Here is a 12516-nt window from a genome sequence, read left to right as displayed (position 1 = left end):
CTGTTGAGGGGCATCTGGGTTCTTTCTAGCTTCTGGCTATTATAAATAAGAGTGCTATGAACATAGTGGAGCATGTGTCCTTCTTACCAGTTGGAACATCTTCTGGATATATGCCCAGGAGAGGTATTGCGGGATCCTCTGGTAGTGCTATGTCCAATTTTCTGAGGAACCACCAGACTGATTTCCAGAGTGGTTGTACAAGCTTTCAATCCCACCCCATCTTCTAATACATCCCAAGTCTACCAGAACCTCGGTGGCCCTGAAGGTTCCATTTACCTGCAGAGGAAACTATGCCTTGGCTTAAGTTCACTCAGGAACACTGTAATTCAAACATTATAGGACCAACTCAGCATCTGGAAGCATCACTCCTGAAGAAGCTATTCCATCATGGTCCTACACAGAGACTTCCATTTTTTGTCTGGAAATACGCCTTTTCACGAGTCAGTTCAGAACATCTAAATGTCCATGGACAAATATCTAGTGTAAAGTAAGTGACCAGTACAGGTTAGCGCTGCACCCTGTGGCATTTGGCAGAATTGATTTCACAGAAATCTTCTGTATAGTTCTTTGTATCCAAATTAAACCATTCTTCTGCCTCCAGTAGCTCACCCAAGCAGGAAAGGCACACTCTTAAAATCTGGCTCTTTAAAACAGAGGTGGTTTGGGGAACTTCACCATGTATCCATCAGCTACAGAAATCACTGCAATCAATATTTGGCATTGCAATCTTAAAAATCGTGTTCATTTCAAATAGCATCAATAAAGCACAAACTATCACTGGAAAAGATCAGTGCTAAGTAAGAGCTATTTCAGCTAGAAATTGCCATCTTCTCTATAACATGTTACAGGTAAAAACGACTTGGCCAAATCAACTGCTAGGAGGAACTAGATTCAAGGCAGGGACAGCGATTGCTAATTCTTAGTTTCCTCTAGCAATCACATTGCAATTACCATTATGGGGTGTTTGTGGGCAGAGCTTGGGGTGCTGGCCAAGCTTTTTCTTATTAAAGGTTGTATTCATGGAACAATGCTAGTGTGGAGGTCTGAGAGCAACCTCTTCTTCCCTCCAACACATGGGTTCCAGCTGTCAGGCTGGACAGCAAACTCCTCTATGCACTGAGCTGTCTCCCTGTCCTTATTTCTCTTTTTATCTTCAAACTTCATTGCCTCACGCACAGTTTATTGATTGTTAAATTAAATTTACTCAAAATGTGAACTAGAACTAAAATCAATAGAGGAGATGAGAATCAATTTAAAGGCAGAAAACAACTAAATCTCATTACGAAGCTGAAGGCTAGTAGTTCAGCTCCACATCACAAGGCTGTACACAGCAGATCAAAATGGTTTAGATGAGATTATTGGTGATGGCCAAGTAAAGAGTCAATAAGTGATGCTGAGGGCACAGCACTCACACTGAGCCATGCTGTCTGAAACTGTGCTCCCCAGCCAAATGCAACTATGTAAATGTAAGTCAATTAAAGTGAAATGAAGTTGAGAATTCAGTTCCTCAGTTATATTAGCCACTTTTAAAATAGTCACCAGCCAGGGGTTGCTCGTGTCTAAAGTACTAGACAGCTTAGAAGAAAATTCTGACTACCACAGTAGGTTCTCCTGGACACTCTTAATTATAGGGGATAATCACCACTGTTACTCCCTATAATTTTATGAAGCAGGAGGAACAGGGTGGTAAGAAAGGAAAATAAAGAACAAACATTGATTAAGCCTGGACGGCTCTGAGCTCAACACTCAAAATGTCTAATTTAGGGCTGGAGAGGTGGCTCAGCAGTGAAGAGCGCTGCCTGTTCTTCCAGGGGTCCAGAGTTCAATTTCCAGCAACTGGATGGTGGCTCACAACTCTCTGTAGTGGGATCTGATGCCCTCTTCTGGTGTGTCTGCAGTCAGCTACAGTGTACCTATATAAATAAAGTCTTAAAAAATTTTTGAATGTGCTGGTCATGGTGGTGCATGCCTTAAAAAAAAAAAAAAGAAATGTCTAATTTCATTTATGACATATAACAGAAGTCATGAGACAAGCACTCTCATTATCCCTTCGTTGTTTGAGGACACTGCTCAGGTCAATGAAGTGAGTTCCTGTAGTTATCTATTCAGCATTGAGCTCAGATGGGGCTTTACTCAAGCCACCTGAACTCAGGGTCCGTGTCCATCTGAAAGGTGCACTTACTGAAGACCTTGACATGACTGGCACCAGAGAAAATAGCAACCACCAAGGGTGCTTATAACACTATATGCATTACACATGTCAGGAGTCTGTGAGTAGTTTATAAGACATTTGAGACCTGATTTTTAAGAACAGGGATGGAAACAGGATGGGACCTTTGGGACCTGCCTTATCCATTAGAGATTATATTCAAGTTGAAAATGTCAGACCAGAAGACAAGAAATACTGAACCTACTATCAGCGTCCAATGGAAACTTAGAGATGAGAGAGCCTACATAGCAGTGTTGTCAGGGCAATCAAACACAGCTGAGGATACAGTGATGGGCAGCACTTTGCTGGATCTTGGTGGATGCTATTTCTTGTTTGTTTTGTTATTGTTGTTGTTTGAAAGATATATATATATGTATATATATATGGTGGCTATATATATATATATATATATATATATATATATGATAGCTGTTTCCAGACACACCAGAAGAGGACATCGGATCCTATTACAGATGGTTGTGGCCACCATGTGGTTGCTGGAACTGAACTCAGGGCCTCTGGAAGAATGTGGATGCTATTTCTTCACCTAAGGCTCTGATGCTCTGGCTTTACATGGCAGGATTCAGGATGTGATAACACAAGTTTAGAAAACAGATATGTTGTTATAATATTTCTTTACTTTTGAGACATTTGTCAACTACAGTCAAAGGTTTTCTTCTGAGACCAAAGCTTTCTGAAGAGAAGTTCATTCCACAAAGTAGGAAAAAACAGAAAAGACTACTACAGAAGAAAATTTGCAGATTTCCCAGGAGGAAGGATAGACTGTATAGAGGATTGCCACCTGCAATTCTCAGATGGAGCCACAGTATGTATTCTCCCTGAACCCCAGTTTAATCATCTTAAATAAGGAGGATAATACCTAACGAAGTTCACAGCTGAGATCTATGAACAGATTAAAGCCACCTGATTAGCAGATTCCATTGTCACATGTGAGGCCTTCATCCCCACATTGTAGTATGGCCTGAACAAACTTGAGAAATTAAACTTCTAAAGTTCGCTAACGACTATGGGATCATGCCTTCCCTGAAACTCTAGCTAATCTATGTATTCCTTGTCAAAGGGGAAAGCAAGCGTGTGTGCTGAAATTCACTTTCATTTGCCTCCTTATGACTTGTTCTGTTTTGAGTCTGACAAGGCAAGAATGTTTACAGGACAGTCAACAGCCTCCACTCGGCAAGACTCAGCCCTTCAGCTGCCTTTCTTAATGGTAATAACAGGCCTCGTCCTCAGCCTGCTCTGCTCACAGCTGCTAATTGAAAAATCATGAGATGGCAGGTGTTTTGCCACCTTAAACTCATCAGCTTCTTTTTGCACCTCTATCCTAACTTTATGTAAATGCAGTTTTAGGTAGCAAGTATGGTTAGCCAAAGCAAGAAGGTGTCATGCCATGAATCAGTAGTGAGCTATATCCATGTCTTACCTTACGCTTGTTGGTTGGACACACATAGAGATAGCTCAAAATTGTCTTCAGCCCCACTTTATCATTCAGCTTTTCATAGGTAGTCCCATAATCGGTTGACCTGTAATTCAAGAGAAGCTTTAATGAGCACAGAAGTATACGTCATTTGGCTGCTTGTCAGTGTAATGCATGCTTTACATAGTAGAATGGCTCTCCGGGGGCCTCTAAATGATTCATGCAGTATATAATGATGCTTAATTATGTACACAGCAGCAGCACGTGAGTGGTTAACATTTGCATTTAAATTGAATTGGTAAAAATTAAAATGCCATCCCTCCACTGCTCCTTAAAGTGTGCACTTTCCATAATGGATGGGATTAATTCACAAAGATTAAGAAAAGAGGATCCCCTTTGAATTGACCACAAAAATAAAAGCATTTTTAGTTAGATATGACGTTTCTAAACTTTGGCTTTATCTCTCTGACACAGCGTAAAACCAGGGTGTCTTTGATTCATCTACAAACTATGTTTTCATCCATGAGTCATAGGATATATGGGTTGTTACTTCCCTCCAAGGTCATTCTGTCTCTGGCCATTATTTAAAGACTAGGAAATATCTTCTGAACAAGTGAAATTTCACACTCTTCCTGATGCCCTTTGCTGGTCCTAAGCTGCTTGAGTTAGGAGGGCATCAACTCTTGGCCCTGAGGTTCTTAAAAGTCCTGTCAGTGTTTAACTGCTTATCAACATGCTACTAATTCAGATGAAATAAATCAGATTTAATTGACTTTTTAATGCAGGTCTACTTTGTAGTCTAAATTTTTAAGTCCATGTCATCATCATAAGATGGTACAGCCCTATAGGGGCTATCTAAGTTCGAATAAAGTAATAGATAACACCACAATGACCTATGCCAATAGAATAGCTGATAAATGAGCTACTGGACATTTTAATCCAGCTTCTGGCCCTCTGCTGTAGGTTGTTTTCACTTCACCTTTTAAGAAATCATTACTGAAGACTACAGCTCTATTATTTTCTCTCAGCCTCCCTTTCTCACAAGGGAAGTATATAGCGAAATCCGCGGTGTTAGCCATATTTGTGGAGCTAATGAAACCCAGCAGACTTTGTATGCTCAGTAGCAGGACACAGTACACAGTACCTCTCAGCTCACCTAGATGGCAAAAGGTAAATGAGCATAATGTGTTATGAGCAATGGTCGAGATACGTACAGATACTACTTAGAGAACAAAGTTAGTTTAATTGGCAAAGCAAAGCGATGCCATTTTAACTTAGTTTCCACATTGATGAGTTGCAAAGCTGTGATAACTGCCTCACTCTCATACGCTCAGGGACCAAATCTAGACATTAAGGAAATGCTCAGTCACACAATCATGATGACATCAATGTTAATTGAACACCAGCACACATGCAAAGCCAGGTGCAAGAGTAGCAGTAGATCCCAGGAGTTTCTGTCTATCCAGAGTAGATGAAGTTAGCACCATATTCAGTAAAAGACTCTGCCTCAAAAAAATAAGGGGGTGAGTGACCAAGGAAAACCCACAGTGTGAACTTCTAGCTTCTACATGCTCACACCTGCATACATACCTTCATAATGACCACACACACATGCCTAGACTGTACAAATGCACACCAAAACAAGATGGGGAGCAATTGAAAAGAAACGTGATGTTGCTGTCTGGCCTTCACGTGCACATGAACACATGTGCACGCATACAGCACACAGTCTACTCTGGCCTAAACACCTAATCCATAAAGGCATCACTAGAATCAAAAGCGTATTCTGACTTTGTATTCAGGACATTTCATATGAACATACTGCACAGATGGTACCAAAAGGCCAGTACTTTATAGGACATAGACAGAATCCCACCACATGGAGGAATGAGCATTAAACAACACAACTTGAAAGAACCTGCATGTTTTGAAAGGAGATGACTTAGAAAAGGGAAGACAGCAGAATCTCTGGGACTAGAACTGTGCCCATCCAAACATAACACAACACTGGGTTTACTCAGGACAAGTGCCTGGGCCGACATAGTCAGACAGAAAAGGCATCCCCTTGACAGCAAAGAAGGCCAGAGCAGGCTTCAGAACTCACTCACAACACCCAAAATCATTTATTGTTATATTCTCACACCAATCCATTTTTTATCCCCAAATTCCCACCATATATGAAGAGACACACTGCTTCTTTCAAAGAAGTAGTAGGATTTCTTCCCTCACCCAGTCCATGATTGATTGGATTTTTCAACTCCTTCCCTAGTCATCCTCAACTGACATTTCTCTACTCGGATTTCCTTCTCTCCTAGATTTTTAGCTTTTTCCAACTCGTGTGTGTGTGTGTGTGTGTGTGCTCATGTTTCACTACTATCCTAACTTGAGACACATAATAGAGTGAGTGACTCACATTTACATTAGCAAGGTTTGAAAAAAATATTAGTTTATTGTCAGAGTAATACTTCATGTTCAAGAATAAACAAATATACAGCATCTCTCTGGGAGTTGGTTAGAGAGCTGTTGGTACATTAGTAACTCTCACCTAGTGAAGGATGAAAATACAGGACTTCAGGGGAAATGAATGGAGACACAAATACTCCAGCAAAGTCCTGGCTTAGGAGCCTGGAGAGGTGAAAGACATGCATAATGGGTGAAACATAGAAGGGGGGTTGTTGTTGTTTGTTCTTTGTTTGTTTGTTTGAACAGTTCCAGAACCAAAATTTTCTACAACAAATAAGGATTGGATTTATAAAGAGCCTCTGCTAAAGTGTGAGCAGGTGCTTGGATGGCACACATGTGTATGTGTGAATGTATACATATATGCATTAGTGTTTTTATGTACCTATGTGTTTGTGCATGTGCACATCCATGCTTGTGTGTGCATGTGTGTGTGTGTGTCTGTGTATCTGTGAATGTAGAAAGATGTAATAAACTGTGCAGCACATATTTACATTAGCAAGCATTGTTCAGAGTTTATACTGCTTTACTGGGCACATTATATTTATAATATCTCTTTCTGTGGGCCTAGATCTTCTAAGATAGCTGATATTATTTCTCTCTGATTTCTGACAGCTCATTTATCCAAAGCTCAAAAAAGAGATTCAAAATTCATTCCCTGTTCCCAGAAGTTCAGGTAGTCTAAACATTATGACCTTGTAACAATCAATTGTTGTAAAAATGCATAATAATATATTTCTCTCTCCCAAAGGTATAGCTTTTTGTCACATGGTTTGCTAATGTAAAGAAAGTATTGTTAGGTGTCACCAGTGGAGCTACCACTGGCATGGCAGTACCAGAGAGAAAACATTAAATGCTTGCAGTCCAGCTTTTAGATTGTCAGTGCACTGCTGTCAGAGTCGAGCTGCTGCCCCTGCAGCCTTTCCACCACGGCTTCTCAGCTAGGCACACTCTGGTTTTCCTCACTCGTCAGTAAAGATTTAGGGGGGAACAGCAAAGGTCCTCAAAACCTAGTTCAAACATCAAGATTACTACAGGTGCTGCTTGATCAATGTCTGTGCACGAGCAGCTTGCATCCAAGTAGGGAGACAGTGACTGCATGGTTCTGTGCCCTGGAAGACAATCCCTGGTGACCATTAGATTCACGGCGCTGTTTTCTCCATAGAGATTTTTTTATGGATGAAGAGTACCCTGAAAAGGTGGGCCAAGGAGGAGTAAAGAAGACAAGAGAGCAAGTTGGTTGTACGCCATAGTAGCAGGTGTTAGATTTGTTAAATGATGTCTCTAAAACTGAGGAAAGGGCACAGTTTTCAAAATCAAAGTATTTGGAAATGCTTGAGTAGGCAAGATTCAATGCTCCTTTGCATTAAAAAAATCACAAATTTTTATTAATCTAATACACACTAACGTTTTTCTTGTCTACCACTTGTAGCCTTTTCTAAATTTATTTGACTACAAAACACATTTGCAAGTGATATAAAATGTGATTAGTGTTCTACACATCATCCTTTGGGAACACAATATTCTCCAAAAAGAACTAAAACAACAACTATGAAATTGGTTTTATAATGAAAGAAGGATAATAAAAAAAAATAAACAAGTAAAATTTGAAAACAGAAATGTCATCTTGTGCTAACTACAAAGTAAAGATAATTATAAAGAAACCAAAACAAATAAAAAAAAGACAGGGTTTTTAGATAGGTATCATAGATAGACAGATCTAAGATAAGAGTACATGTGTGCTTGGATTCCCAGGTTGTATCATTTTCAAAGTATATTATGCAGTAAGAAATTTTGTCTGCAGGACTTCTTCGCAGATGGGTCTATCTTCAGTTTAAATAACAAAGTAACAAAAAAGACAAAGTAACAAAAATAGCAAAAAGAAATAAACAGCATAACTTTTTTCACTAAGTATAGACTGTTTCAAAGAAGCTGTCCTGTGCTTAAAAAAATCCACTTCAGGAAAAGAAATAGACACAAAATGAAATAAAAGCTTGCCACATTTTACTTTTGATCTTTAATCCTTCTGATAAGGCTCACTTGTGACTTTTAGAATATTTTGAATGTATGTCCCTTCTTATACATAAAGTTCAGATGAGTTGGGGTGAAGGGGAAAAACACACCCGTAGCATCTTGTCTATTCCCAGGAGGTTATGATCTATTTAGGACCTCAAAACTCTCCATGTTGCTTGGAGGAAGGAGCAGAACAGGACATGCACCAACAAGAAGTAGAAGAAATAAGAGATTGATAGATAAACACAGCATCATTCCTAAACTAAATTAACCCCTAAAATACTTAGTAAAAATGGCAAACACATATGAGCAACCTCTAAACAATAGTGTTCATTATTTATTTTCAGAAGGGGTTCTCTTTGATTATTATCTGTACTCTTTGACCAACATTTACCAATATTCATGATGTGTACCCTGAAAGGCAATCTTAATCACTGAAAAAATATTTTAATTTAGTTTGATGCCTAGACATTTTTGGAAAGAGAGGGAGAGAGAGAGAGAGAGAGAGAGAGAGAGAGAGAGAGAGAGAGAGAGAGAGAGAGAGAGAGAAGAAGAAGAAGAAGAAGAAGAAGAAGAAGGAGGAGGAGGAGGAGGAGGAGGAGGAGGAGGAAGAGGGAGGGAGGGAGAGAAGGAGGAGGGAGGGAGGGAGAGAAGGAGAGGAGAGAGAAGGGACGGAGGGGAAAAAAGGAAAGGGAGAGGGAAGGGAGAGGAGAGGGAGACTCTGACTGAGGCAAAGCACCACTTTGTAGCAATTCCAGGCCTGCAACTACTAAGTAGAACAGAATTACCTGAACTCACAGAGATGTTCCACCATCCTATGCCTTTGCCTTCCAAGTGCCAGGATTAAAGGCACATGGCACCATGGCTGGCAACTTTAATATGTTTGTCTAAGTTCCATTGCAAAATAGACTGCCATGCTTAAGAACTATGACACATAGGATTATAAAAATCAGACTTGGTTGAGTGTTAACAGTGTGACCCAAGCTCTTCACATCCAGAATTCTCTAAGCCAAACAGGGATGTTAATCACATGCTACAAAGACTGTAAGTCATCCAAAGCCAATGAGCTGAGAAGAGGGCTAAGTCTCCAAAGCCTGCCTGCCTCTATCAAAGGCTATAGAAAAAAAAGCTGCTCTGCTTGGAGAGTCTACTTCAGCAATTCTTACCAAACAGAATAGAATTGGAGGTGGCTTCAGGATCATACAATATAGGCTAAGGCCTGGATTCTCCGTATGGCCACTGAAAGCAATCAATTCAGAAAATGAGAGCAGAAACTCAGTGATATGGGCAAAAGAGAAATTTATGTTTAATCTATATAAGCCATTATATATGTGAGATCATTTTCTTATGATGGAGTGTAGATGAATCTTGTTGCTTAGAAGAACAGTATTGCCTAGTTGTCACATTAGAATATTAACACTTAGCATGGCTATTAATAATTGGTTCAGCATCTCTGGATCTGTCACATTTCTCTACTTGTTTCACAACCTTGTTCTTTGCTCTGAGTTTTCTGTCTCACGTGTATTCTATATTTTGTGGTTATTACACGTGTTTGGTGTGGCTTTACATAGCTCTCCTTTTGTAGTCTATGGATTTCTTTTCATTATTTTTAAATATGCTTAAAATTGCACGTGTCTGCGTGTGTATTTGTCAGTGTTTGTATTCATGGACATGAGCGTGTATGTGCAGTTGCCTGTGGAGGCTGGAGGCGTCACTCTGAAGCTGGAGTTACAGGCAGTGTAACTTCAGCCACCTGAAGTAGGTGCTGAGAACATACTCAGGTCCTTGTTACAATCAGTAAGATCTCCTAACTGAGGAGCCATCTCTCCTGCACTATGCAGGCCATCTTGAAGTCATAATATCAATATGAATTTACAGCTAACTAACTCAAGCTTGCTATCAGTAACACTGCCCTGACTTGTGACTATCACAAGCACTGGATGATACTGTCATTGGCATCACTAACTTAAACATAGGTATGCCCACATTCAGGTACATAAAGATCTCCCCTAAAATGCAATGTTAACATTATGTTAATCTGATATCTGTTAAGCTTGTTAATAAAAAGGGAAAGAAATGAAAATTGAACACTCATTGGCTCATGCTTGGATGCTTTTTATTTTGTTGATCTATAATTTGACCTATACCTGTCCTTCAGGCCATGTTGCCAACAAATATAAGCAAAACACCACAATTTTTGTCTACTGGAGACAGTCTTCACATTTCCTTCCCCTTCAAAGGGCAATTTGGCAGGGTTTAGAATCTCAAGTTATTAGTAATCTTTCCTCAGTACATTAAATATTTCCTTGTACTTTTCTCCTGCTTGCATGGATTAGAGAATTATCATCATTTTCTTTAGCTAAGACAGCCTTCTTCACTACTTTTTAACCAATATTTTTCTTTATCTTTTGTTTTATCCAGGCTGAAGAGCTAGGTGTATTTTTTATTTCTTGGAGAATTGTCCCATTTGGGTCTAAAGTTTAAAGATGCTCTTTGTTGAGTTACACTTTTGGTTTGGTTTTGTTGTTCTGTCTCTTCTTCTTTCTTTCTTGGTATCCTCATGGCATGTATGTTGTATGCCCATAGTTGTCCTATAATACTTAGAAGTTAAGAGTTAGTTAGTTAGTTAGTTGGATTGGTTTTCCAATCTTACTTTTTCTTTGCTTTTAGGTTTCTGAAGTTTTAACTGAAGATTTTGTGGTCAAGAACCTTATTGTAGCTAGATCTAGTAGATGTGTCTGAAAATGAGTCTGTCAATGTCAATATTCATTTTGTTGCATTTATTCTTTTTGCTTTTTATTTTTCTGAAACCCTGGGCCATTCTTTTTGAAACTTTGTCATATTCTTATAGTTACACTGATTTTATCTAGTTTTACTAGTAAAGCACTCAGAAAACTAAGTGTATATTTTTTTCCAAACTTCTGTTTTTTTTCTTTTATCTTCTTTCTCATTTTAACTTCTTCTGATAGGCAATGAGTATTGAAGACATTATGGCCAATAGGCTTGAGAAATATACTAATAATATAGGACAGGGTGGGGATATTTTACGCTATGGTTCTTTGGGTAGGGGTGGTTCTGATGCTAAGGTCCTGTTCCCAAATTGATTCTTGATCGGTCAATAAAGATACTAGTGGCTAATGAGCTGGCCAGAATAGGTGGAACTTCTGGGTTCCTGCAGGCAAGCTAGCAGATGCAGGAGAACAGGGGGAGGAGAAGGAGGAAGAGCAGCAGGACATAATGCCAACCAGCCATGTGAGATTTTGGTTGGGGTGGCCATTGGCCACTCTATCCAATTATGCCTAGGAGCCATGGGTAAGGACACATAGCAATTTTGCCAATAAGGCAAGTTGAAATTGAACAACTGTATGAGGATCCAATATTCTCTGGGCAGGGCTGGGTAGCTCGGTGGCTGGGAGTGGTTTGTTCTGGAGCTTAGGAAGCTTAGGCGGGATGGCAAAGGCTACACACAATATAGTTGCACGTACTTACAGTATGGAATTACGACTATGTCTCAGTCATTTTTTGTTCTTATGTCAGATAGATGGCAATAGTGAGAGAGAATAGTGTACCTTTCTGACTTAGGCTGTTTGAATCTCACAAGCTCTTAGCTGGTTAGCTTAAACTCAGATCTTTCTGAGATCCGGTTTTGGTAAGAGTAGAATGCCATATATTTAAGTAATGTCACAATGAAGACACTGCTTGGGACACACCAGAGTCATTGTATTCAGGAGTTCAAGGTAGTGTAGACGCTGTGGTTGTCTGCACAAGACCTGCACAAGATTAGTCCCATCAGAATCTCAACAAGCATGGGAGGGAAGCTCATCTGCCTCTACCTTAGCTAAGGCTCTATTGGGAGCTGATGGCTTCTAGATGAGGGAAAGTCATTTCTGTGCCAAAATGTAGTTCCTAGAAGGTTGTCTGTGTTCCAGTGGATGGCCCTATACTATAGGCACACGGGCAGCACTAGTTGGACTTGGTGAGTTAGCCATTTTATAAAAAAACATGAATTTATGAAATTGCAGCTGAGACGGTGACACAGTGCAAGCAGGGGTGTCAAGGGATGTTGGAGGAGAGAAGAGGTATGTGTGAACAAAATACATTGTATACACATATAGAATTCTCAAAAAATCATTATCATATTCAACGAATACACTGCAATAAATGTTTAAAAGAGAAATGAGACAAACAATAAATTGTGTGCAAATACTTAAAGCAAAAGAGCAGAATGTCCTGGTAAGTTTTGAGGCCAATATCTTCTCTTCCATTTTTGGAAATGCAAAGGTACAAATATCTTTCTCTGCTATTCACTGTAAGGAGATGCTGGAGCCTATGGAGCCTATGAAAGTAAAATTCATAAGAATGTAAGAACCCCCCCCCCACCTCTTCATTCTCAGACTGG

At 39.6% G+C, this 12516-nt stretch overlaps 1 protein-coding gene across 7 annotated transcripts in view; it reads right to left on the bottom strand.

Moving 5' to 3' along the window:
• Sorcs1 (sortilin related VPS10 domain containing receptor 1) overlaps window positions 1-12516 on the bottom strand; it is a 527192-nt gene that overhangs the window by 235348 nt on the left and 279328 nt on the right. For all 7 annotated transcript variants that reach the window (XM_021151490.3, XM_085833868.1, XM_085833869.1 and 4 more), the window contains one exon: window positions 3651-3750. In XM_021151490.3, coding sequence (XP_021007149.1) covers window positions 3651-3750 — 100 coding nt within the window. The remainder of the gene's footprint in view (window positions 1-3650; window positions 3751-12516) is intronic.

This window comes from Mus caroli, unplaced genomic scaffold (genome assembly GCF_978045245.1).
Source record: "Mus caroli unplaced genomic scaffold, Mus_caroli_1 scaffold_20, whole genome shotgun sequence".
NCBI lineage: Eukaryota > Metazoa > Chordata > Mammalia > Rodentia > Muridae > Mus > Mus caroli.
Note: the sequence above shows the minus strand (reverse complement) of the source record. Positions and strands in the feature narration are given on the sequence as shown.